Here is a 27,489-nt window from a genome sequence, read left to right on the forward strand (position 1 = left end):
AAACATGGGTGTCCTAATGTACAACGTTAGCTTTCTTCATCTCAGTCACACGCGAAAACAAAACCTCTTCTCACACATTGTCAGACACAGGTTCCAATTCTTTCGCGCTCAAATAATTTCGACAAGCCTTGCTTTCTGGTGTGGCCCCGCCCATTCCTCTTCATCTCCTTACTCCCCACCTCTACAAAGAGGACGCTCGCCATTGGTCCACTTCTGAGCTCGAGTTCCCGGATGTTGGCAACGCCATATAAATGGTAGCTGTGGCCGCGGGACGGTTTATGCTTTGAAACCGGGGTGTGTGTAGTGGGACGTGCTCTGAACATGGTAAGTGTGCGCCTCTATTAGGTTACGTACAGGGCCAACTCTGTTGTAGTGAAGCGGCTGGTTTCGCGCGCCGTATGTTGTGTTTTCATCGCAAGCGCGTTAATATCCGTGTTCCCAGCCTGAGGCTTGAAGTAAAACGTGCGCTGCTCATGCTAGAGGCTGTAGTTTGTTTTTCTTTAACACAAAAAATAAGCATTTTTGTGAGCCCCATCACCAGTGTCGAATTCTCCTTTACCGCGTTTTTCCGGCTTCCTGTAACTACTTTCTAAAATCCTTTGTCTGAGAGTTTTCAAATTGCCGTTTGTAGGCCTCCTTTTATTGTGTATGTTAGGGTTACTGTTTCATATAAGGATGATAATAATCTCCCTCAAACTTTCATGGTTAATGCATCGCCATGTTTTCTCGTGCTTTCTTTGTGTATTCAGTCTAGCCGAGATGTGCAGTGGCTTCAGTTTTTTTTTTTTCCTTATTTGCAATCTATCCCCCCCTCCCCCATATGCCCAGAGCCCCCTATGAGATCGCTGAGAATTGTGCATTCCTTGTAGTTCTGATGGTGTCCTAAGGATAAGCGGATCCTGCTGCGGGGCCCTCACTATTCAGATGTTATCTGTGGGGGAATCTGCCAACCAGTGTTCATTCCTTCTGTAGTAGAAATGAAGCTATAAAGTGCCCATTGCAATCAGTGGGCTGTCTCTCTAACGCATGGAAGCTTTGTGGCTGATAGAGGGGAGCCCTAGGTGATGTCCCGAGACCTGTGCATATAATCCATGCATAATAAAGCTGCCTGTGTAGGGCCATCTTATTAACCCTTAATACCGAGGAAATCTTAGCGATCAAGCAGTTATTTTTTTTAAAGTTCTTTCATCTCATTCAAAGAGCTATAACTCTATTTTTGTGTTAACACCCGTATAAGGTTCTCGTGTTTTTGCGGTACAAGTTGTATTTTTTAATAGCACCATTTTGGGGAACTTATAATTTATCGATTAACTTTTTTGGTGGGGAAATAGGAAAAAATACTGAGATTTCGCCACTTTTTGTGTATCGAACTTATTCCATTTTCTATGGTATAAATAACAACTCAGTGGGTCGTTCTGACTGCAGCGATACCAAGTTTAGTGTTTTTATTTTACCACTTTTTTTTTTTTTTTGCTTTTTGCCATATTTATGTTTTATTATTTTTTAGCTATAACTTTATTTTTCTGCTGCCAGCTGTATGAGGACATTTTTTTGTGTGGCGACTTGTAGTTTTTTATTAGCATTTTGGAGCACATGTGACTTTTTGATCACTTATTATAAAAAAAAAATTGAAGGCGTTCTAAACACAACCACAATTCTGGCATTGTTTAATCTTATTTTTTACGGCGTTCACTGCATGTTACATAATGCAAGCGTTTTATAGTTGCGGATGTTACGGACTCTGCAATACCAAATGTGTAACTTTTCACTTTTTTCCATGTATTTTGTAAGCGGAGAAAGTGGGTTTTTAATTTTTTTTACTTGGAACTCCTATTTATTACAAAGTAGGGCTGCACGATGCGTCTCAACTTCGATACTGTGCATCCGCAAACGGTTCGATACCGTTATTTCATGTATTTCGATACTAAGCTGTGTGCCTGCACAGCTCAGTATTGTAACACATGAATGTAAGAGCGGGGCTGCGGTTGTGTAATGGTCATTGCCCCGCTCCTGAGTCCTGACGTGTGTGTGCGCCATCAGGATGATGCGATGCTGTCAGCGCTGCACTGAAGACAGAACATGGCGGGTGCACTACAAAACACCCCCATGTTCTGTCGTGTCTGAACCGCCGCTCATTATTCCATTGTCACATTCGAAGAGCTATAACTTTTTTTATTTTTGCGTCGACATAGCTGTTTAAGATCTTGTTTTTTGCGACATGTCTTGTAGTTTTTATTGGTACCATTTGAGAGTAGATGTGACTTTTTGATCACTTTTTGACATTTTTTTTAAAGTCAGGATTAACAGAAAACAGCAATTCTTCCATAGTTTTTTTATTATTTTTTTACGGCGTTCACCGTGCGGGTTAAATAATGTAATCGATTTATAGTCGGGGTCGTTACGGACGTGGCGATACCAAATATGTACAACTTTTTTGCTTTATTGTTGGTTTTTAATAGTAAAGCAGTTTGTAAGGGGAAAAAGTGGGTTTTTCATTATTTTTTTTTCACTTTTTTTAAATTAACTTTATTCAACTTTTTTTTACTTTTATACTAGTCCCACTAGGGGACTTCACTATGCGATCCTCATAACACACTGCAATACTTTTGTATTGCAGTGTATTATTGCCTGTCCATTTAAAACGGACAGGCATCTGCTAGGTCATGCCTGCAGCATGATCTAGCAGGCATTCATTACAGGCAGACCTGGGGGCCTTTATTAGGCCCCCGGCTGCCATTGGAGACAGACACTCGGCGATCGTATCGCCGGGTGTCGGTAGGAGAGAGAGGGAGCTCCCTCCCTCTCCAAAACCACTCAGATGCGGCGCTCGCTATTGAGCACCGCATCTGAGGGGTTAAACGGGTGAGAGCGATACTTATATCGATCTCACACGGCAGAGCAGGGACGCCCTCAGCTGCCTCTGGCAGCTGAGAGCACGGAGATTTGACAGCTCCCTGCTCGGTTTACTTCTAATGCAGCGCCGTGGAATAGCGGCGCTGTAGAATAAAGCCCATTAATGACCGCCGTGAAAAGGCTTATTGGCGGTCATTAAGGGGTTAAATAAAAAACTCCCATTACAATAAATATTCAAATAAGTCTCGATACATAAAATATACACATTCGGTATTGCCGCGACCGTAATAACATTTATAGCGCCATTCAGGTTTACGCGGTTATAAAATAAAAAAAACTTTCACTTATTAATGTGAGGTATTATGCATTTTGAACCTCCATGTACTTCACATTAATATCAATTAACCCCATCATGTACCTCACACATTAACCCAATGTTGTCCATTATGAGGCACGTGGCGGTTCCAAATTCATCACACCATGCTCCTCACATCAGAAAATGGAAGAATTTTTTTATTATTGGAAAAAGTATCGTCTTGGTATCGCAATACTACACGAAGTATCGGTATCTAAGTCCAAATTCTTGTATCGTAAGATTCCTATTACAAACGAAACCTTTTTAGTCCCGCTAGGTGACTTCACTGTGCAACTTTTTTTTTTTTTTTTGCTTTCATACACTGCAATACTTCTGTATTGTATTATGCCTGTCAGTGTAAAACTGAGGCATCTGGTAGGCCATGCATCTGGCATGACCTAACATGCATTTACTAAAGGCATGCCTGGGGGCCTTTGTTAGGCCCCCATTCCGCCATAGAAACCACCCACACTCCGGGCTTCCATCGCGGGATGTTGGTGGGGTGAGAGGGAGCCCCCTCCCTATAAAACCACTCAGATGCAGGACTCTCTACCGAGTGCTGCATCTGAGGAGTTAAGTATGATCGGAGACAACTGCCAGTGGTCTCCGATTGTTGCATTGAAGCCAGAGGCTGTTAGCGGAAACTTCTTCTGAAGTGCAGACGTGAAAAGGCGGCGCTTCATAAGAGCTGCCATTAATGGCCGACGTAGAAACACTATACGCCAGGTGTTAAAGTTGTAATTTAAAGTATTCTATTAATTCATATAATAGGAGATCATACACCTAATATTAGAAATATTTATTTAAAATTCTGTGTAGTTGCCGCTGTTTATTTTTTTTTTAATGGTTTAGTTCATAGTAATGCACCAGTAGGATAACTGAATGGACTAAAGATGGTGTCAGTCATGTGACCCCCTGGCATTCAGGTAACACTGTCCAGGTATATATCATTTCAGCTCCTCAATAAATTATTATAGTATTTCTACCTCCAACCACACTATCGGTGAGGAGCGTCCTATGTTCTTCCTCTCCTGTGTCTTTTTAAAAATATATTTAATTAACATGAACATCTGAGACGGGCAGCCATACTTTCTAGATTTATAAGTCATCTAGACCGTAAATAAAGGCACCGTGATCTAGTTGTTTATCATAATTCCACTATTGGGTCTCGTTCAGAGTTTTTTGCAGGAGGAAAATTCTGCCTCAAAATTCTGTGTCAGGATTTTGAGGCAGATTTTGCCCTTTCTGCATGTTTGCCGCGATTTCCGCTGCATTTTTTGCTCGTGCCCATTGAGTGCTACGGGCAAAAGTCCTAGTCACTTAGCCCATGCATGTATTTGTTGCCCCAACACGTGTGTTGGTCACATGACTGACCCCTTATGTTTAGCCATATTCAGTTAGATTGTGGATGCATTACACAGGACTAATCTGTGCGCTATACCATTCTACTGTGACAGGGGCCTCATGCACTAAAAAGTCTGTGAGCAGATTGTCTAATACATGTATATTAGAAAACTATTATTTCCTAGTCTACAAGCAAGACAAAAAAATACTGGACAACCCATTTAAGACGGCTTTCACAAATCTCTATTCCTCTTTTTTACAAAAACGTATTTGCAAAGTTATGAGCCTTTTTCTAAATATTTTAATTTGGCTATACTTTCCAAATGGGAGGTTACTCGTTCTTTTCACTCTGGGCGGTGTTTTCTGTATGTCGCTGTCCAATCAGCGTCATACAGTTCTACTCTTCCCAGCCCGGCAAAACAGTGTGATCATATAGTATACAGCTTCCATTCCATGTCTCTGGTTGTTTCACAGCTAGAACTTCGGTCCTTGTAGCATATGAATTATTAGAACTGCTGTTCAAGGTCGTCCACAGCCTCAGATATGGCTATTTGAAGTGACCCCCCCCCCCCCCCCTCCCTCTAGCCTCAGTCTCTCACACTGTGTGAAGCAGCTTCATGCTGTTAGGACAGTGTCAGAGGCTGTGAGGTAGCTCCACCTCAGGAGAATCGCTGCTGTTTACACCCACTTGTCTAGTATAGCCTCATTTGCATATAAAGAAAAAATCTCATAACTTTTAAAACCATAAACATTTTGGGGCACAATTTTCACTAGAATGATCAGTGTGACAGCGCCTATTAGATTAGCTGGGACATTGGGCATTCCTAAACGAGTAAATGTATTTCCACTTTAAATACCCAAACTGAAAGATCCTTTTTAGACGCCTAAATGAAAATCCCATGTAGTGCCATATTTGTGTTGGAGAGCTGACACTCGGCTTATTTCAAAGTTTTTTGACGCGGAAATCGCATCTGTATCCGTGACAAAAAAGGTCGAAATCACAATAGGAAGCAGAGGTGTCTTTGTTTCCCGGATGGCTTTTGGCTGCTCGTGGGGAAAAAAGCGGCATGTTTCTTGCTTCAGTCAGATAGATGCGGGTCCCACCTCTGGGACCCCCCGTACCTATCTCCAGAACGGGGCCCTCTAAACCCCGATCAGCCTCTGTTGTGTGGCTGAATGAGGTGAATTCTGACGACGAAAGGTTATGTGGTCGTGAGTTACGAAAAGCTATGCTGTTTCCGTAAGTCGTCTTGAACTGAATGGTAGTTACGGAAACCGCGTAGCTCCCATGCTATACTGCTTTCTTAACTGCCGTTCACTACTATGGGAGTTACGGAAACTGCATAGCTCAGTGGGCTATGCGGTCTTCATAACTCCCACCTATATAACCAGGAAGCGGCTGGGAGTCAGCGAGATCAGACAAAGCCAGAACGGGGTTTAGAGGGGACCTGTTCTAGAGATAGGTGGGACCCACATCTATCTGACATTTATGACATATCCTTTTTAAGGATTTTTTTTTTCAGCCTACAAAAACTGAACAACCCTCAAAGAGGCTCTGTCACCACATAAGTGCCCTATCGCCTACATAATGTGATCGGTGCTGTAATGTAGATAAAAGAAAAACAATCAATTCTGAGCAATTTTAGATTTATGCTAATTTGTTAATAGACAACTGTGTGTTTTTACATTTTTACCAACGGTGTTGTAAAGAGAAGTGTATGATCACGTGTTCTATCATTCACAGAAACTATACCGAAGTGTCAAGAGGCATCACGTCCTGGCTGGAGGTGATGTCTATTCACTTCCCAAGACACTTCGGTAAAGTTAATGTGGGAGTATGTGACTGCACAGCGTGATCTTGTGAGATCGCGCTGTGTTGCGAGTACTGCTAAAAATGAATGGAGAGAAGTGTATGATGCTGATTGGTCAGCGTCATACACTTCTCTTTACAACGCCCAGTTGTCTATTAACCTAATTAGCATAAATCTAAAATTGTGCATAACTTGCTCAAAATTGATTGTTTTTCAAAATAAAAAACACTTCTCTACATTACAGCACCGATCACATTATGTAGGAGAGCACTTATGTGGGGACAGAACTTGATTAATGATTTTGTTCTAGGATTTTGTACTTTCATTCAGGTATAAGGTTAATACTGTTGCTTTTTTAACTTTTCTTTTTCATAATTATTTTTTTTTACAGGCTGGTGGTAAAGCTGGTAAGGATTCTGGCAAATCTAAAGCAACTTCTATTACCCGCTCTTCAAGAGCAGGACTGCAGGTAAGGGAATGTTAAATGTTGGTATTAAATTCCTCTTCGTGTCATTAGAGTTCTTTGGTCTAGTGTAAAGGGATATTCCAACAAGAAACCCAGGCTATGCCATAAGTGCATTAGCACCTAGAGGTTAGGGCAGGGGTGGGCAAACTTTTTGACTCGCGGGCCACAATGGGTTCTAAAATTTGACAGAGGGGCCGGGCCAGGAGCATTTGGAGGGAGTGTTTGGGCCGGATATACTAAAGCATTAAATGTAGTGTGTGCAAACCTCATAGCACAGTAAGAACACTACAACCCAATTTACTAACTGTCTTTCAAATGTGAAAAATAGCCCTTATCAGTTAATAAATTTGTCTCAAGGAATATGCAAGATATGGCATTTACATACTATTTCGCAGATACTGGGAGAAGGAAATGTAAATAGATAAAAATAACATACGCACTGTGATTTATCAAGAAAAAGTTCTGTTGACTCTGTAAATTAGCTGCCAACCTCTGAGCAGTAGCCGCCCGTTCTTGTGTTGACTGCTTGCTAGCATAGTTTGCATGCTTCGTGGCAAAGTGACGGCTGATATTGTACTCTTTGAAAACCGAAGGGCTTAATGGTGACGTGAAACGAAGTGAAAATTAAAGTGAAATAAAGAGAAATACGCGCCACATTAACCCCTTAATGACCGGGCCATTTTGCACGTTAATGACCAAGGATTATTTTTTGTTTTTTCACGGTCGCATTCCAAGAGTCGTAACTTTTTTTTTATTACATCGACATAGCCGTATAAGGGCTTGTTTTTTGCGGGACGAGTTGTATTTTGTAATTGCACCATTTTTAGATGCTTACAATATATTGATTAACTTTTATTAACTTTATTTTAGGAGAGAATTGAAAATAAGCAGCTATTCCAGCATTAATTTTCACGTTATAAATTTACGCCGTTTACTATGCAGCATAAATAACATGTTAACTTTATTCTACGGGTCGGCACGATTACGGGGATACCAAATATGTAAAGGTTTTATGTTTTTTTTCTACGTTTGCACAATAAAAACCCTTTTAGAAAAAAATTACTTGTTTTTGCATCGCCGCGTTCCAAGAGCCGTCATTTTTTTATTTTTCCGTCGATGTGACCGTACGTGGGCTTGATTTTTGCGGGCCAAAGTGTAGTTTTCATTAGTACTATTTTGGGGTACATAGGACTTATAGATTAACTTTTTATTTTATTTTTTATGGGGGGAATGGGAGAAAAGAGAGAATTTTGCCGTTGTTTTTTGCGGGTTTTTTGGACGCCGTACATCCGGCGGTTTCATTAATGTGTTCATTTTATTGGTCAAGTTGTTATGATCGCGGGGATACCATATATGTGTATGTGATTTGTTTTGACACTTTTACTGAATAAAACCACTTTTTGGGCAAAAAAAGTAGTTTTATTTGATTTTGACTAATTATTTTATTTTTTTTCAACAAACTTTATTTAACTGATTGACATTTTTTTTTTAAGTCCCACCAGGGGACTTCACTATGCGATGTGCCGATCGCATATATAATGCTTTGGTATACTTAGTATACCAAAGCATTATTGCCTGTCAGTGTAAAACTGACAGGCAACCTGTTAGGTCATGCCTCCGGCATCGCCAAACAGGCAGTTGCGGAAGACAGACCTGGGGGTCTTTGTTAGACCCCCGGCTGTCATGGAAACCCGACGGCGACCCGCGATTTGTTTGCGGGGGCGCCGATCGGGTGACAGAGGGAGCTCCCCCCTCTGTCAAACACATTAGATGCCGCTGTCACTATTGACAGCGGCATTTAATGGGTTAAACTGCCGGAATCGGAGCGCGCTTCGATTCCGGCAGTTGCAGCAGGAGCCAGGCTGTGTATAACAGCCGTGCTCCTGCCGCTGATCGCGTGGGTACAGTCTCAGTACCCGCGCCATCACAGGACGGATATATCCGTCCTCCTGCGCGAACTAGCAGCTGCTGAGGACGGATATATCCGTCCTTCGGCGTTAAGGACAACGGTCAATGTGTTTTGAGTGCGCCCTCTATTGGGAAAACGTGGGCATTGCAGGGAAAGGGGGAAAAAAAGGAGGTTTTTACTATGATTTGGACAAGTTCGGCGGGCCGGATTAAAAAGCCTAACGGGCCGTATGTGGCCCGCGGGCCGTAGTTTGCCCATGTCTGGGTTAGGGCCATGGGAGCCAGTAGTTAAACACTCAGCTAAGAGGCGCGCGCCTTGCAAAATAAGACCTATTTATACCACATACTATGGATTTGCCAAATGTCTTTAAAATACCCCTTGAAGGCCCTGTTCACATTAGGGTTGTCTGCCTATGTTGGCGATATAAATCGGGAGGACACCAGACTGTATCTTAGACAGAACGTTACAACATATAGCCCCTAAAACAGGAAAGAACGAGAGGGACATATGAGCTGGAGAAGCAACAAGGTGCTTAGTCAGAGAAATTGTTTGATGTCAGACCTTTCCCCAATGTTACCACTTTCTCTGGAGCAGTGGCAGCTGTCACGCTGGAGGTGCCCAGCTCAGTGGTGGACTTCAGCACCTACCTGTATGACACACAGAAGTTGCTAAGGACAGTTGCCGAGGTGGCACAGGCATCCAGAGTTATTTGGCTGCTAGTGCAATCCTGCAATTGGTCCCTGCAATTAGAAGGTGACTGACATCTTTCACCCCATTACCTGTACCTTGTATGTGACCGCCACTTCTAAAACCTATGTCCCCCATGTACCCTTACCTCTATTCCGGTTACACACCCCTCAGATGGGTGTCTGATTGCAATAGTGACATCTGCCACCAATTTTTCTCTGCTGTATACTTGCATATACTGCTCCCAGCAGAGGATAAACATACACTTTTGGCTTCAGCCAGGTTACGCATGTATGTCGGGAGCTTTTCTAGTGTATACACTAAACGTACAATATAAATATCAGGCAGAGCGAAGGCCCTGTTTGCATCTTTAATTTCCCTCTGTTTTCAGGATCTCTACAGTAAATGGTAACACTTTTTAAATACAGAAGCTAAAAGCTCTCCTGGTCTTGTTATTAAAACACAGACCGGTCTTTTAAATAGTTGGTGTAAGCAAACAGGATCAGCCTGCACTCCAGAAAAGATTGGTGCTGCTGTTTGGCTTTGTTCAGTATCCTCACATGTGAGTTGCAGTTGAGCAGCAGCGCCACCAAACGGTTTAGTTTTGAAATTGCCACAGTTTGGAGCACAACTGCAACTAATACTAGACAATCCTATAAGCTGAGATATTGAAAAAGGAAATAAAACAAAGTGTATTAAAGTTTTGCAACTCTACCGAGGCTGGACAACCCAGTTGATCATTCTAACTGTTAATGTGACTGGTATTTCTACTAGTGAAGGTTGGCAACATTTCTTAAGGACTGCTCCTGCTGTGTGGCTATAGAGGTGTTTACCTGGTTAGGATACTTGCTGAATCTTGCTGTAAGGGGTTATTCATATGGTTATCTAAACTTCTCATTTAATTCAGTTTCCAGTGGGTCGTATCCATCGGCTTATGAAAAACAGAACTACCAGTCATGGGCGTGTTGGTGGAACGGCTGCAGTGTACACCGCAGCAATTCTGGAGTATCTTACTGCCGAGGTAAGACTAAATTATTTCTTGAGTGAAATGGGAGAGGTATTTAAACAAATGCTTCTCATCCCCACAAACTCATGTCTAGGCAATACGTAACTTTAACCCCTTCCCGTCGTAAACAACTTTTAGATTTTCGTTTTTTCCTCCCCACCTTCCAAAAGCCATAACGTCTTTATTTTTCCATCGATATAGTCCTTTGAGGGCTTGATTTTTGCGGGATGAGTTTGTAGGACACAGGGAAAAAATTATTTGTGGGGTAGAAAATGAAAAAAACGATTCCTCCATGGTTATTTGCGTGCCGTTTTTACAGATTTCACTGTGCAATTAAAACGACATGTTAACTTCATTCTGTGGGTCAATACGATTACGGCGATACCAAATATATAGTTTTTTCTATATTTTACTACTTTTACATGTAAAAACCGAAGTGTAAAAAAGAATTTATATTGCGTCGCCAAATTCCGAGAGCCATAAGTTTTTGTTTTTTTTTCGTCTAAGTGGCATGAGGGCTTATTTTTTGCGTGATAAGCTGTAGTTTTTAATACCATTTTGGGGTACATGCAACGGTTTGATCACTTTTTATTTAATTTTTTGGTGGGAGATGAGGTAACCAAAAAAATAGACATTCTGGCGTATACAATTTTTTATTTTTATTTTTTATTAAACCGTGTTCACCGTGCGGGTTATATATTGTGATAGTTCAGACTTTAACGGACGTGGCGATACCAATTTTTTATTTTATTTTTTACTATGCTCTAGTGGGAAAAGGGTGGTATTTTGAACTGTAAAATGTTTTTTTGTGTAAAAAAAATTAATTTAACTCACTTTTTTTTTTTTAGTCCCCCTAGGGGACTTCAACCAGCGATCGTTAGATCGCTTGTACGATATACTGCAATACTAATGTATTGCAGTAGATCATGATTCTAACAGGCACCTATTAAGCCCTGCCGGAGGCAAGGCTTAATAGGTGTACAAAGATGGCGGACCTTGGGGGCATTCATTAAGCCCCCAGGCAGCCATAGCAACCATCGCCTCCCCGCGATTGCCTTGCGAGGGGCGCAATGAGCTGTTAGAGGGGGCCGCCCCCTCTTTCTGACGATTTAAATGCTGCGGTCGATATTGACCGCAGCATTTAACGAGTTAACATAGCGGGCTCGAGCGCGATGCCGCTAGTTACTCTGAAGTGTCGGCTGTAACATACAGCCGACACCGGCATTCCCTAACCGACTTTGGTGTATGGATACGTCAAACGTCGGGAAGGGTTAACTATTGCTCTGAATGCTAATCTAATGGAGTTTAGGACTTGTGATCTCTTCTGAGTCTTTGGGGCTTGTCAGGTTAATTTTAAGTGCTAGTCATAGATATCTAGATCTCATTCTAGCAGAAGGTTTTATATTAAAAAAATGAAATAAAAAAGCTGACAATTGATAACTGGTCAGTGATGACTAGCCCACTGCGCAATCTTAGTTCATATGAACAATATGGTAGAAAATAGTGCTGTATGTTTCTGAGATCAGTTATTGATTTACACTGCTCTGAAATTTAACGCCAACTTTACTGGATTCCACAAATTTCACCCAGTGTTCAGTGTATCCATACCAATGTTTAGTTTCTTCATTGTGACTACTAACGGTTTTCAGACAACCTTATGCAATTCATCCAACCGAGTGAGGCCTCATGCACACGTCTATTCTGGTCAGTATTTTTCTTCGGTATTTGGAAGCAAAAACCAGGTGTGGGTCCAAAGCACAGAAGAGGTGCAAATCTTTCCATTATAGGTTTTCTCTGTTTGTTCCACTACTGGTTTTGGCTTCCAAATACTGACATGTGCATGAGGCCTTAATGTTGGAGTGAGCTGTAGATGTCTTAAATATATCAAACTGTCCAGAAGGCGTGCTACCGTGTCTTGTGTAATGCAGTCAAATGCTGAAGACTTCGTTTACTCTTTGCTTTAAGGTACTTGAATTGGCAGGAAATGCTTCAAAAGATCTCAAAGTGAAACGTATTACACCACGTCACTTGCAGCTTGCTATAAGGGGTGATGAAGAACTGGATGCCCTCATTAAGGCTACTATTGCTGGTGGTGGTAAGTATACAGATTGCTTCTTTCAGATCTAGTTTGTTCAAGCAGACTACTTATCATTGGGGTTAAAGGGGTTGTCCAGTCCTAAGAAATTGATGGCCTATCCTCAAGAAAGGCAATCGATATCTGATCGGTTGAGGTTAAACTTCTGGCACCCCCCACCAAACAGCACTTTTGAAGGGGCATTTTCAATCTTCACATTCAGCAGACGATGCTTGTGAATAGGGTATTTTACTACCACCATTTGCACACACTAGAAAAACTCAATGTATAATAATGACCGTGCTGCAGATTTTTAAATTTGCTGCTTGTTCAATACTTAAAATCTGTGGGTTATCTGTGTTGAATTACAACAGAGCCAACCCGTGTGTAGATCTGCTGCCCAGTCTGCAGCAGAAACTGTTTCTAAAAAAAAAAAAAATCCTTGCCAGATTTGCCTGACAATTGTAGAATACATTGGCCTGGTGACTTGTATCAATTAAACCATGCTCACTGACGTTGCATGCACAAAGTAAAGAAGTGGTAACACATGTGGTTCAGTTAATAAACTCGTTGCTGTCCATCTTTATTAAACCCCCATGTGATTTTTCTTTCTAGGTGTCATTCCTCATATTCACAAATCCTTGATTGGCAAGAAAGGGCAGCAGAAGACTATTTAACGGAGTTGTATTCATCAAACATGTATGTGGACTTGACGTCTCTGGAATTTGCTTGACTCCCCATCTGAGTTACAACCAGATATTTGTCATTTGGAATGTAACCAGTTAAGTTTTGGCTTCAAAGAAGCCAGTTCTGCATTGCGTCGGCTGGGATATTTTTTTTTTTTTTTAACTTTTTAAGATTTGGAGATTATTTTTTTTATTTTATTGAACTATAAACTTTTTGCTGACTTTGAATAAATGTAAACCATTCTTTGTGGCTCTGTAGTTGTCATAGATATGATCTAGTTGTATGGGTTGACTGTTTAATGTAGTCATTGCACTATGAAATTACTAGTGCAAGTGGTTTTGTAAATCACCTCAATTTGTGACCGTGAATGCATCTTGTAAATTGAAAAGCTGATTTTGTATTATGTTTTAAAGTAAAACTTCATGTGAAGCCGAGGATCTTCTAGCCTTGAGGTAGTATCCTGTGAAGTACACTACAGAACCGTAGTTGTATTAGTCTTGTAATACTAGACTTGTGTTGCATGACCAAAATGTAACAAACCAAAAGGAAAATTTCACTAAGCTAATCTTCCAGATCCATGTGTGTGTGTATATACAACAAATGTAACACTTTACTTATGGTGAGTTGAGTAGAAAACACTAGATTCTTTCTTAAAGGGGTTTTCCCAGAATCCTAAGTCACCTATCCACAGGATAGGTGATAACTTTCTGACTGCTGGGACAACCACCCATAGCAAGAACAGTGGATCCTGAACCCAGCACTTAAAAAATATTACCTATCCTGTGGATAGGTGATGATTTTGTTTCTGGAAAAACTTCTTTAGCGTGTGTTTACACAGAGTTCTTTGCAGGTGTTTTGTGGCATTATTCTGTTGCGGCAAATAAAATAAATGTTGCCAACACTTTTTCTTCCTCATTGATGTCAATGGGAGGTCAGAGACAGAAAAACCGGAAAGAGCATGTCGCCGTTCTGCTCATGGGAAAAAACCGCCTCTGCCTCCAGTTGAAATCAATGGGAGGCATTTTATGGGGTGCGGTGCCAAAAAAATTGTGAATAGGCCTTAGTCTGTCACCAGTTTATTAATTCCATATCTCCTAACTAATCTAATAGGTGCTTTGCTTTTAGTGTGATTTGTTTTAAAGTTTATTTGCAAAGTTATGAGCATTTTTCTAAATATGCTAATGTGGCTCTAATAACCAAATAGGTGGTGACTTTCTTTTCACTCTGGACAGTCATACAGCTTCTCACTTGCCCAGCAACATGGCCTGATCTTCTAGTATACAGCTTCCATTCCCAACTGTGTATTCAACTGGTGATATCTCTGGTTGTCACAGCTAAAGCTCTGATCCAGGTGTCCTATGAAAGATTAGAATCTCCTTTCATATGCCTCCAGTGCTGTTCTCGGTGGTCCTACATCTTGAGATATGGCTTTTTGAAGTGATTCCCCCTTGCCTCCCGCCTCAGTCTCTCACACTGTGTGAAGCAGCTTCATGCTGATAGGACAACATAAGAGGCTGTGAGGTAGCTCCATCTCAGGAGAATCGCTGTTGTTGACACCCACTTGCCTAATAAAGGCTCAGTTAAATATTTAAAAACTAAAAGAGCTCAAACTCTTAAAATAAGCGTTTTGGGACACAATTTTCACTAGTCATCTGTGTGACAGCGCCTGTCAGACTAGCTGGGAGATAAAGCATTACTAAACTAGTGACAGCCTAACTGGCTTTGTTCATATCTGCGCCAGGGTCCCATCCTGTCGAACGGGACCCTGACTGAAACTGAAACCTTTGGTTTCCGTTTGTCAATCACTATTGCTTTCAATGGTGACTGATCCGGCGCAAATGGTTTCCGTTTGTTTCAGTTTTGCGACGGTTCCATCAGTTTGACTGAATCAACAGCGTAGTCGACTATGCTAGTCATTTTGTCAAAACGATGGAACCCTTGCACAACTGAGACAAACTGAAACCATTAGCACCGGATCTGTCACCACTGAAATGAATGGTGATGGAAACCTGTGATTTACCCTTTCACCTATGAATGCACTCCTGGAGAGACCTTCCATTTGCTGGACAGGAAGCCTGAGGATATAAAATAAAAGGACACCCCTCCACACACCCAGTCAAGTTTCCTGTCCTCCGGATGGGATTGTCCTGTTCAGGAAAAAAAATAACTTCTCCATGGGTTGCAGACCCCCTAGCGAGGTTACCTTTTCTCACTAGGGGTGTTCTGGAAGGTAGGACGCCTCTGGAGGGAGTAAAACCTGGGTTTGGTTACTCCCTCCTCTCCCAGTCTATTGCTTCCCTCACTAGAGGTGGTTTTAGGTCCCACGAGGTTAGACCTGCCTCTGACGGGAGAGCGTGTCTCCTGGGGCATACTCTGTTCTGGTGGGGCCGGTATGCATGCCCAGCGTTGGCGGGTTCTGGCACACTGCAAGACTTTCTGTTGTGGTGACGTGTCACTTCTGGCAGGGTGATGCATCCTATGCTCCAGGAAGTGGTGGTGCTGGTGACCCTAATGGTGAGGTAGAGCTCTAGGTGTCTGGAGCAGAGAGCCTCTTATTCAATTTGTTCTTAGCAGAAGACTTAGACCAGCTCCTTAAAACTGTAAGAGCAACTATGAATATCGATGACCCCCAAAGACCTTTGTTCCGTCCAGGACCTAACAATGTTTTAAGGCTTAGGGCCTAGTAAACAGAGACCCTATTCATAAGGATGTAGTAAGCCTCATTAACCCCTTAGTGACCAGCCCATTTTAGGCCTTAATGACCAAGCTATTTTATTTTTCTATAGTCGCATTCAAAGAGCTATAACTTTTTTTTATTTTTTCGTCTACATAGCTGTATGAGGACTTGTTTTTTGTGGGATTAGTTGTGCTTTTTAATAGCACCATTTTTGGGTACATACTTATTATTTTTATATTAACTTTTATTAACCTTTTTGGGGGGGATTATAAAAAAAAAACTGAAATTCCGCCATTGTTCTATGCATTTTTAAATTGACGCCGTTCACTATACGACGTAAATAACATGTTACTTTTATTCTATGGGTCGGTACGATTACGGCGATACCACATATGTAGAGTTTTTTTTTATGTTTTACGACTTTTGCACAATAAAAACACTTTTGAACTAAAATTATTTGCTTTTGCATCGTCTCTTTCCAAGAGCTGTAATTTTTTTATTTTTCCATCAATGTAGTGATTTTTTGGGCTTGTTTTCTGCGGGACAAGACGTAGTTTTGAATGGTACTGTTTTGGGGTGCATGGGACTTATTGATTCATTTTTATTATGACTTTTTTGGGGGGCAATGGAAAAAAATTGCAATTTCGCCATGGTTTTTTGCGTTTTTTTTTTTACGGTGTTCACTTTGCGGTTTAAATGACATATTAACTTTATTAATGGAGTCATTACGTTCGCGGCAATACCACATATGTGTACTTTTTTTTTTTTTTTTTTTACACTTCTACTAAATAAAACCACTTTTTATGGAAAAATGGTTTTTTTTTTTTTACTGTACTTTTTATTAATAATCTTTATTTCACTTTGACTTATTTTATTAGTCCCACTAGGGGACTTTACTGTGCGATGTTCCGATCGCTGCTATAATGCTCTGGTATACTTCGTATACCAGAGCATTATTGCCTGTCAGTGTAAATCTGACAGGCAATCTGTTAGGACGTGCCTCCGGCGCGTCCTAAAGGAATATGTCCAGGGCAGACCTGGGGGCTTTTATCAAGCCCCCGGCTGCCATGACACCCCATCGGAGACCCGCGATTTCATTCGCGGGCCGCCGATGGGTGACAGAGGGAGCGCACTCCCTCTGTAAACAAAGTTAAATGCCGCGGTCGCTATTGCAGGCGGCATTTAACGGGTTAAACGGCCGCGATCGAAGTAAACTTCATCAGACAGCAGAGCCCCGGCTCCTGCCTGCACAGGAGACCCGTGCAGGACTTAGACTAGGCTGACGTGAAAAGGCATCAGCCTAGCCTAAAGCCCATTAGTGACCGACGTAAAAAGGCGTATTAGTGGTCACTAAGGGGTTAAAAGGGAATGGAAAAATCCAGATAGGAAAATTGGTATTCTCACATTTCTTAAAAGAAAATATCCTATTGAAGAAGAGGTCTGCAAGGACTGGGATAATACCCCAAGACTTGATGCCCCAGTGGCAAAAGTATCGAGGAAGATTTCTCTTCTGTTTGAGGATCTAGGCTCTTTGATCCCATGGATAGGAAAGCAGATTACTACCTCAAGAGAACCTGGGAAGCTTCTAGGGGGACTTTTAAGCCAGGCATTGCAGCCAGTTGTGTGGCTAGGTCTCTAAAGATATGGCTAGTGCAATTAGAGCTCCACATTCAAGATAAGACTTCTAGGGATCAGATCCTCCTCCCTTCCAATGTTATCTAAGGCAGCAAATTTTTTGGCCGATGCCTCGGTAGAATCTGTAAGCCTCTGCCAGATCAGCGGCTCGCAACTGGGCATGTTTTTACCTTTTACCAACTTGGCATTGTACAGAGGAGTGTATGACGCTGACCAATCAGCGTCATACACTTCTCATTGTTCCAGCCCAGTGTGATTGTGCAGTGAAATAAGCTGGACTGGAACAATGCGAAGTGTATGACGCTGATTGGTCAGCGTCATACCCTCTCTACAATGCCCAGTTGGTAAAAAGTAAAAACACGCGAAGTTGTCTATTAACCCCTTCCCGACATACGCCAAAGTCGGGTAGGGGAAGTATGGAGCAGGACACGATCACTGTGTCTGCTGTATGTTACAGCCGACACTTCAGAGTAACTAGCGGCATCGCGCTCGAGCGTGATCCCGCTAGTTTAACTCGTTAAATGCTGCAGTCAATACCAACCGTAGCATTTAAATAGTCAAAGAGGGGGCGACCCCCTCTAACAACTAATTGCGCCCCTTGCAACGCAATCGTTTTTTGCGGCATTAGTTGTACATTTTGATAGCACCATTTTTGGGTGCATATAATTTTTTTATTAACTTTTTTTGGGCGGATTATAAAAAAAAAACCTGAAATTCTGCCATTGTTCTATGCGTTTTTTAAATTGACGCTGTTCACTGCGACGTAAATAACATGTTAACTTTATTCTATAGGTCGGTCTGATTACGGCGATACCACATATGTAGAGGTTTTTTATGTTTTACAACTTTTGCACAATAAAAAACACGTTTGAACTAATTATTTGTTTTTGCATCGTCTCATTCCAAGAGCCGTAACATTTTTATTTTTCCATAAATGTAGTGATTTTTTTGGGCTTGTTTTCTGCGGGACGAGACTTAGTTTTGATTGGTACATGGGACTTACTGATTCATTTTTATTATGACACCCCTTCGGAGACCCGCGATTGCATTTGCGGGCCGCCGATGGGTGACAGAGGGAGCTCACTCCCTCTGTAAACAAGTTAAATGCCGCGGTCGCTATTGACCGCGGCATTTAACAGGTTAAACGGCCGCGATCTAAGTAAACTTCGATCGTGGGTGTTGGAGCAGGAGCTCAGCTGTCATCAGACAGCAGAGCCCCGGCTCCTGCCTGCACAGGAGACCCGTGCAGGACTTAGACTAGGCTCACATGAAAAGGCGTCGGCCTAGCCTAAGGCCCATTAGTGACGAATGTGAAAAGGCGTATTGTTGGTCACTAAGGGGTTAATAGGTGCCTGTCAGAATCACGATATACTGCAATACATTAGTATTGCAGTATATCGTGCAAGCGATCGCTGGTTGAAGTCCCCTTGGGGGACTAATAAAAAAAAGTAAAGTTTTTTTTTTTGTTTTGTGTAAAAAAAAAATGTAAAGTTCTAAAGACCTCCCTTTTCCCATTTTTCCCCCTAGAGCATAGTAAAAAAATAAATAAACATAATTGGTATCGCCGTGTCCGTAAAAGTCTGAACTATTACAATATATCATTATTTAACCCGCACGGTGAAAGCCGTAAAAAAACAAAACAATTGTGAATGCCTATTTTTTGGTCACCTAATCTCCCACAAGTAATGAAATAAAAAGTGATCAAACTGTCGAATTTACACAAATGGTATTATTAAAAACTACAGCTTATCCCGCAAAAAATAAGCCATCACACCAGTTACTCGACGGAAAAATAAAAAAGTGAGGGCTCTCGGAATTTGGAGACGCAAAATAAATTATTTTTTTTTACTTAGGTTTTTACATGTAAAATATAGAAAAAACAATATATATTTGGTATCGCCATAATCGTATTGACCCACAGAATAAAGTTAACATGTTGTTTTAATTGCACGGTGAATTCCGTAAAAACTAATAATTTTTTTTCCTGTTTCCTAGTACATTATATGGCAAAATAAATGGTGCTACGAGAAACTACAACTCGTCCCGCAAAAATCAAGCCCTCATAGTACTATATCGACAGAAAAATAAAGACGTTATGGCTTCTGGAATGTGGGGAGGCAAAAACGAACATTAAAATCAAAGTTGTTTACGACGGGAAGGGGTTAAGAAACGAATTAGCATAAATCTAATTGTAACTTGCTCAAAAATGATAGTTTTTCAAAATAAAAAAACACTTATCTACATTACAGCGCTGATCACATTATGTAGGAGACAGGGCACTTATAATCTGGTGACCGCCTCTTTAAATCAAACGTGTTTTTTGTGGGGTTTTTGTACGGCCGGTTTTGGAGCTGGTTTTCTATAGAGCCAATGAAAAATGGCTCAAGAAGTGACATGCACTTTTTCGTGGGTGTCTTTATGTGCTGTTTTCTGAAAATGAGGCGTAAAAAAAAAATGCCCCGTTGGAACAGCGCCGTATGTTCTGTTTCCGATTTTTACCTATTCACCTATGACAGCACCCCTGGAGAGACGTCCCATCCGCTGGACAGGAAACCTGAGGATATAAAAAGGACACACCTCTCCACACACCCAGTCAGGTTTCCTGTCCTCCGGATGGAAGATTCTCCTGAGGAAAAGACACTTCTCCCAGGATTTCAGACCTCCTAGCAAGGCTTACCTTATTCCACTAGGGGTGCTCTGGAAAGGTATAAGTCTCCCTCTTGGGAGCAACCTTAGCCTGGGATAGGTACTCCCTCCTCTCCCGGTCCATCGTCTCCCTCCTGCTGCAAAGCAGGATGGTGGTTTAAGGTCCACAGAGCGGGCCTTTCTCTGGCGGGGAGCGGTTCCCCGGGGCTCGTTCGGTTTGGAAGGGACCAGACCCAGTGTTGGCGGCTTTCCGGCGCTCTCACTGGCATGTCCGGTCGCCGCGACGCGTCACTTCCGGGTGCGTCCAACACTCCAGGGTTTGGTGTTCCGGTGGCCCACGTGGGGAGGAGGTGCTCCAGCGTCCGGAGCGAGGGCCTCCCAGCCGATCCTTGGCCTATTTTAGGCCAGAAACAGGAGTTCGTTCTCCAGTCGTCTTCTGCCATGGAGTCGCCAGGAGAAGTACCAGGACGCACTGAACGCTCGGATGCCAAGTCCTCCAGTCTGGTACTTGAGGACGCCAGGAGTGGGGTAAGAGAAAAACCTCTCCCTTACTTAATACTGTTCCCCTTTCTCTTGTGCATATGTTTAGGCCAGGGATTGTCCTAGGAAAAAACGGGATAAGGCATCATTTAGACGAGCGTAATATGCGTGCGTGCTTTTCACGCGTGTCGTACGCACCTATATTAGGCTATGGGGCAGTGCAGACAGTCCGTGAGTTTTGTGCAGCGTGAGTCCGCTGCGTAAAACTCACGACATGTTCTATATTTCTGCGTTTTTTGCGCATCACGCACCCATTGAAGTCAATGGGTGCGTGAAAACCACGCAGGTCGCACGGAAGCACTTCCGTGCGAACTGCGTGGTTCGCGCAACAGCTGTCATTCTCTGAATGTAAACAGAAAAGCACCACGTGCTTTTCTGTTTACAAACATCCAAACGGAGTGTCAAAATGATGGCGGCTGCGAGAAAATCTTGCAGCCGCGCATCATACACTGATGACACGCAGCTGTTAAGTGCCTTTTGCGCACGCAAACTGCCTCGTTTTTTGCGTGCGCAAAACGCACACGCTCGTGTAAATAAGGCCTAAGGCCCATAACAAGGAATGTGCGATATGTAAAAAGAAACTCACATCTTCCTATAACAAAAGACTGTCAGAAATGTCTAGATAATATTATATCGGAAGAGTCCACAAATTTAGCCACAAGCATTAAGGATATTGTAAGGGGTGAAGTGAGGAGCTCATTAAGGTCCCTTTGGAAGAGATCCTCCGGCTGCTTCTTCTAGCAGGATGGATTCCCCAGCCGAAGGGGACCCCCAGCTAGGTGAAGAAGGGGAGTACAGCTCCTACGACTCCTCAGGCGAGGAGGAGGGAGAGAGAAATATGTTCCCAACGGAGGACGTTGACCTACTCTTAAAAACAGTCAGGGCGACTATGAATATAGACGACCCCAAAGAACCACGGTCCAGCCAGGACGCTATGTTTCAAGGGCTAGGACCTAAAAAGAATAGAACCTTCCCCATCCATAGGAACATATCTAACCTTATTAAAAAGGAATGGAAAGCTCCTGATAAAAAGATAAGCATTCCCAAGTTTCTCAAAAGGAAGTATCCCTTTGAGGAGGACGCATGCAGGGACTGGGATAGCATCCCCAGGCTCGACGCTCCAGTAGCCAAGATCTCAAGGAAACACTCCCTTCCCTTTGAAGATCTAGGCTCCTTTTCTGACCCTATGGATAGAAAGGCCGAATTCTACCTTAACCCCTTTAGGACACAGCCTGTTTTGGCCTTCAGGACACAGCCTATTTTTTCAAATCTGACATGTGTCACTTTATGTGGTAATAACTCCGGAATGCTTTTACCTATCCAAGCGATTCTGAGATTGTTTTCTCGTGACATATTGTACTTTATGTTAGTGAAAAAATTTGGTCGATAAATTCAATATTTATTTGTGAAAAACTTCAAATTTTAGCAAAAATTTGCAAAAATTTGCATTTTTCTAAACTTAAATGTATTTGCTTGTGAAACAGATAGTAATACCACACAAAATAGTTACTAGTTACCATTTCCTATATGTCTACTTTATGTTTGCATCATTTTTTTTCACGTACTTTTATTTTTCGAGGACGTTACGAGGCTTAGAACTTTAGCAGCAATTTCTCATATTTTCAATAAAATTTCAAAAGGCTATTTTTTCAGGGACCAGTTCAGTTCTGAAGTTGCTTTGAGGGCCTTATATATTAGAAAGTCCCCATAAATCACCCCATTTTGAAAACTGTACCCCTCAAGGTATTCAAAACCACATTCAGAAAATATTTTAACCCTTTAGGCGTTTCACAGGAATTAAGGCAAAGTAGAGGTGACATTTACAAATTTCATTTTTTTTGCCGAAATTCATTTGTAATAAAAAAAAATCTGTAACACAGAAGGTTTTACCAGAGAAACGCAACTCAATATTTATTGCCCAGATTCTGCAGATTTTAGAAATATCCAACATGTGGCCCTAGTATGGTAATGGACTGAAACACAGGCCTCAGAAGCAAAGGAGCACCTAGTGGATTTCGGGGCCTCCTTTTTTTAGGAATATATTTTAGGCACCATGTCAGGTTTGAGGAGGTCTTGTGGTACCTAAACAGCCGAAACCCCCCCAAAGTGACCCCATTTTGGAAACTACACCCCTCAAGGCATTTTTCTAGGGGTATAGTTAGCATTTTGACCCCACAGTTTTTTTGCAGACTTTAGTGGAATTAGTCTGTGAAGATGAAAATCACCTATTTTTCTGTGGAAACATAGAATTTTTTCATTTTTACAAGGAATAAAGGAGAAAAAGCCGCCCAACATTTGTAAAGCAATTTCTCCCGATTACGCCAATACCCCATATGTGGTCGTAAACTGATGTTTGGACCCACAGCAGGGCTCAGAAGGGAGGGAGCGCCTTTTGGATTTTTTGAAGCAGATTTTGCTGGATTGGTTTTCAGTGCCATGTCGGGTTTGCAACGCCCCGGAGGGACCAAAACAGTGGAAACCCCCCAAAAGTCACCCTATTTTGGAATCTACACCCCTCAAGGAATTTTTCTAGGGGTATAGTGAGCATTTTGGCCCCTCAGGATCTTTTTTAGAGCTAGGGTGACCAAAAAACAGCGATTTTGGCGCTTTAAATTCTTTATTTATTACAGCGTTCACCGTGCGCAATAAATTACGTTTTAATTTATTCTGCCGGTCGGTACGATTACGCCGATACCATATGTGTATAGTTTTTTTTAAGTTTTGCAGCGTTTGCACAATAAAATGAAGTTTCTATAAAATAATTTATTTTCTGGGACACGCTATTCTGAGCCGTAACTTTTTTATTTTTTCGTCAAAAAAGCTGTGGGAGGTCTTGTTTTTTGCGGGACGGGTTGTAGTTTTCATTGGTACCATTTTGGGGTAAATGCAACTTTTTGATCACTTTTTATTCTATATCTTGGGAGGGGTGGTGACCAAAAAATAGCGATGCTGACCGTTTTCAGTTTATTTTGTTTGCGGCGTTCACCGTGCGGAAAAATTAACATTATAGTTTCATAGATTGGGTCGTTACGAACGCGGCGATACCAAATATGTGTACTTTTTTTTAACGTTTTCATTTTTTCCCTATAATAAATGACTTATTATAGGAAAACAAAACCTTTTATTTTTACACTTTTATAAAACATTTTTCTTAACTTTTTTTTACTTTTTACACTTTATATTTTTGTTTATTAACTTTTTTTTTTACTTTTTACACTTTCTTTTTTTGACCTGCAGCTCTGATCGCTGCTAGAATACATTATACTACCTAGGTAGTGTAATGTATTCCAACTGTCAGTGTGACGTCACAGTCACTCTGACAGTTGGTCTACGAGGATCAGCAGAGGCTAATCCTCATAGGCTGACATACATGGCAGACCTGGGGGCCGTTGTCTGGCCCCCAGGTGCCATCACAAGCATCAGAAGCCCCCACGATTGCATGGGGGCTGCTGATGCGCTACAAACCCGCTACATGCGGAGATCGCAATCGAGCCCCGCATGTAACGGGTTAATTGCCGAAATCAGCGGCGATGAGCCGCTGATCGGCAACACTGGAGAGTGTCAGCTGTCGGGGACAGCTGATCTCCAAGTTCCCGATGCACACTGTCGCCGACAGTGTGCATCGGGAACGGCACAGTGACTTTCTGTCACTCTGACAGGAAGCCTATCAGGACCAGCCGAAGGTTGGTCCTGATGGGCTTCTGTCCATGGCAGACCCGGAAGCCATTGTTTGGCTTCCGTTTGCCATACTAACTATCGGCAGACCCCGCGATTTCGGACGGGGGTCTGCCGATATGTTAGAAACCCCTAAAATTCGGCGATTGCACCCGATCGCCGAATTTAAGGGGTTAATGCGCCGAAATCAGCGGCAAAGGACCGCTGGCCGGCAAGAGGGGAGTGTCAGCTGTCGGCGACAGCTGACCTCCTGGTTCCCGGTGCACACTGTCGCCGACAGTGTGCACCGGGATTAACTCAGTAACTGTACGTCCTCGTGCGGGAAGTAACTTCCTGCAACGACGTACAGTTACGTCCTGGTGCGGATAGGGGTTAAGAGAACCTGGGAAGCCTCTACGGGGGGGTTTCAAACCAGCCATTGCAGCCACCTGCGTGGCCAGATACCTGAAAGTGTGGCTTGCACAACTGGAGGTACATCTGAAAGACAAGACCCCTCGGGACCAAATTTTAGCCTCCCTCTCAACACTTTCTAAAGCAGCAGACTTCTTGGCAGATGCCTCAGTAGACGCGGTACGCCTTTCCGCCAGATCAGCGGCCCTGGCGAATTCAGCTAGACGAGCTATCTGGCTAAAGACCTGGAAGAGGGACACCGGATCCAAAGGGAAGCTGTGCGCTATCCCCTGTTCAGGAGATTACCTTTTCGGGCCCCCACTTGATGACCTGCTGGAAAAGGCATCAGACAGTAAAAAGGTGTTCCCGGCACAAACAAGGCCAACAAGAGAGTCCTTTCGTCCCAGAGGGCCAAGTAACAAAAGGGGGGTACGCTAACCCTAGGGCACAGGACTTTAGACCCTTGAGATTTCCAAGGAAAAACAAGTCCTTTCTTTTCAGGCCCCAGAAGGACCCTAAAAATAGGGACCAACAATGACGCCAAGGAGGCAGTGGGGGAGGGGGTCGCCTTTCCCTGTTTCTCAAAGATTGGCGGAAGATTTCAGCAAATCCTTGGATTCTGGGAATCATAAAAACAGGGTACATACTAGAGTTCACAACCCTCCCCCCAGACCGATTCCTTCCCACGAGGGACCTAAGGAACCCAGTCCAACAAAAGATCCTAGAAATAGAAGTTCTGTCACTTATAAAAAAAAAAGAGGTCCTAATCCAGGTTCCAGACACAGATAGGTCGAGGCTTTTATTCCGCCCTCTTCCTAGTGAACAAACCAGGAGGAAAACACAGGGTCGTTATAAACCTTAAGAAACTGAACTGCTATCTGACCTACAAAAAATTCTGCATGGGGAGTATCATGTCAACTATAAACCTCCTCTCCAGAGACTGCGTGATGGTCTCAATAGACCTAGAGGATGCCTATTATCACGTACCCATATGTCATCGTCATCAAAAGTATCTAAGGGTAGCAGTAACACTCAACGGATCCGTATGCCACCTACAATACAGAGCCCTCCCCTTCGGCATCTCTCAAGCCCCAAGGGTATTTTACAAGCTGATAGCGGAAATGACCTCATACATCAGGATGAACGACATTCTCCTGATTCCATATCTAGACGACTTCCTGGTAGCAGAAATAGTTCCAACTCTGACCCTACACATACAGATAGTCCGGGACATACTGACAAAATTAGAATGGAACATAAATTTAAAAAAATCGAATCTAAATCCATCGAAAAGATGTATATTCTTAGGAACCCTGCTGTAATAATGTTTTCAGTACGAGACAGTTGTCTTGCAGCGAGGCAGGGACTCCTAGCATCGTACATAACTATGATGCTAGGAGCCCGGCTCCCTGCACTGTGTTCGGTCCGGGACTTGCGGCCGAAATACGTCCGTCAATTACGGACGTAATTAGTGTGTGTGCACATACCCTAAGAAGATGTCATGTCCAGTACCTAATGGTTACCCAAGATCTGAGATCATCACAAAACTTGTTTATCCAGTTTCAGGGTCACAACAACGGTTCAGCAGCCAGCAAAGCTACCATAGCAAGTTAGATCAAGCAGGTCATACGGCTAGCCTACATAAATCAAAAACTCAAATCCCCAGAATTCTTTGGGGCACACTCGACTAGGGCCGTATCCACTTCATGGGCAGAAAGAGCAGATGCATCCCTAGACCAAATATGTAAGGCTGCCACATGGAGTTCTCCTCATACCTTCTTTAACCCCTTAGTGACCACCAATACGCCTTTTTACGTGATTCACTAATGGGCTTTAGGCTAGGCTGACGCCTTTTCACGTCAGCCTAGTCTAAGTCCTGCACGGGTCTCCCGTGCAGGCAGGAGCCGGGGCTCTGCTGTCTGATGACAGCTGAGCTCCTGCTCCAACGCCCGCGATCGAAGTTTACTTCGATCGCGGCCGTTTAACCCGTTAAATGCCGCCGTCAATAGCGACCGCAGCATTTAACTTTGTTTACAGAGGGAGTGCGCTCCCTCTGTCACCCATCGGCGGCCCGCGAATGAAATCGCGGGTCTCCGATGGGGTGTCATGGCAGCCGGGGGCCTGATAAAAGCCCCCAGGTCTGCCCTGGACATATTCCTGTTAGGACGCGCCGGAGGCACGTCCTAACAGATTGCCTGTCAGATTTACACTGACAGGCAATAATGCTCTGGTATACCAAAGCATTATAGCAGCGATCGGAACATCGCACAGTAAAGTCCCCTAGTGTTTTTATTGTGCAAAAGTCGTAAAACATAAAAAAACCTCTACATATGTGGTATCGCCGTAATCGTACCGACCCATAGAATAAAGGTAACATGTTATTTACGCCGCACAGTGAACGGCGTCAATTTAAAAACGCATAGAACAATGGCGGAATTTCAGGTTTTTTTTATAATCCCCCCCCCAAAAAGGTTAATAAAAGTTAATATAAAAATTATATGTACCCAAAAATGGTGCCATTAAAAAGCACAACTAATCCCGCAAAAAACCAGTCCTCATACAGCTATGTAGACGAAAAAATAAAAACGTTATAGCTCTTTGAATGCGACTATAGAAAAACGAATAAAATAGCTTGGTCATTAGGGCCTAAAATGGGCTGGTCACTAAGGGGTTAAACACTACAGATTACAACTACATACAGCCTCTGACTTGGCCTTCGGTAGGAAGGTACTAC

At 42.7% G+C, this 27,489-nt stretch overlaps 1 protein-coding gene across 1 annotated transcript; it reads left to right on the forward strand.

The window, feature by feature from the left end:
* The first annotated feature begins 215 nt into the window (after window positions 1-215).
* Window positions 216-13,621, forward strand: H2AZ1 (H2A.Z variant histone 1). The gene is made up of 5 exons (XM_075860624.1): window positions 216-324; window positions 6,755-6,832; window positions 10,333-10,446; window positions 12,397-12,526; window positions 13,121-13,621. Exons 1-5 carry the CDS (start codon window positions 322-324, stop codon window positions 13,180-13,182), a joined length of 387 nt encoding a protein of 128 aa, XP_075716739.1. The 5' UTR covers window positions 216-321; the 3' UTR covers window positions 13,183-13,621.
* The last annotated feature ends 13,868 nt before the right edge of the window (window positions 13,622-27,489 follow it).

This window comes from Rhinoderma darwinii, chromosome 1, assembly GCF_050947455.1.
Source record: "Rhinoderma darwinii isolate aRhiDar2 chromosome 1, aRhiDar2.hap1, whole genome shotgun sequence".
Taxonomy (NCBI): Eukaryota; Metazoa; Chordata; class Amphibia; order Anura; family Rhinodermatidae; genus Rhinoderma; species Rhinoderma darwinii.

Excerpts from the sequence above, each read along its gene's own strand:
- H2AZ1 (XM_075860624.1), top strand. Across the intron at positions 10,447-12,396 it reads TGGAGTATCTTACTGCCGAG|GTACTTGAATTGGCAGGAAA; the intron begins GTAAGACTAAAT and ends CTTTGCTTTAAG. Across the intron at positions 12,527-13,120 it reads GGCTACTATTGCTGGTGGTG|GTGTCATTCCTCATATTCAC; the intron begins GTAAGTATACAG and ends TTTTCTTTCTAG.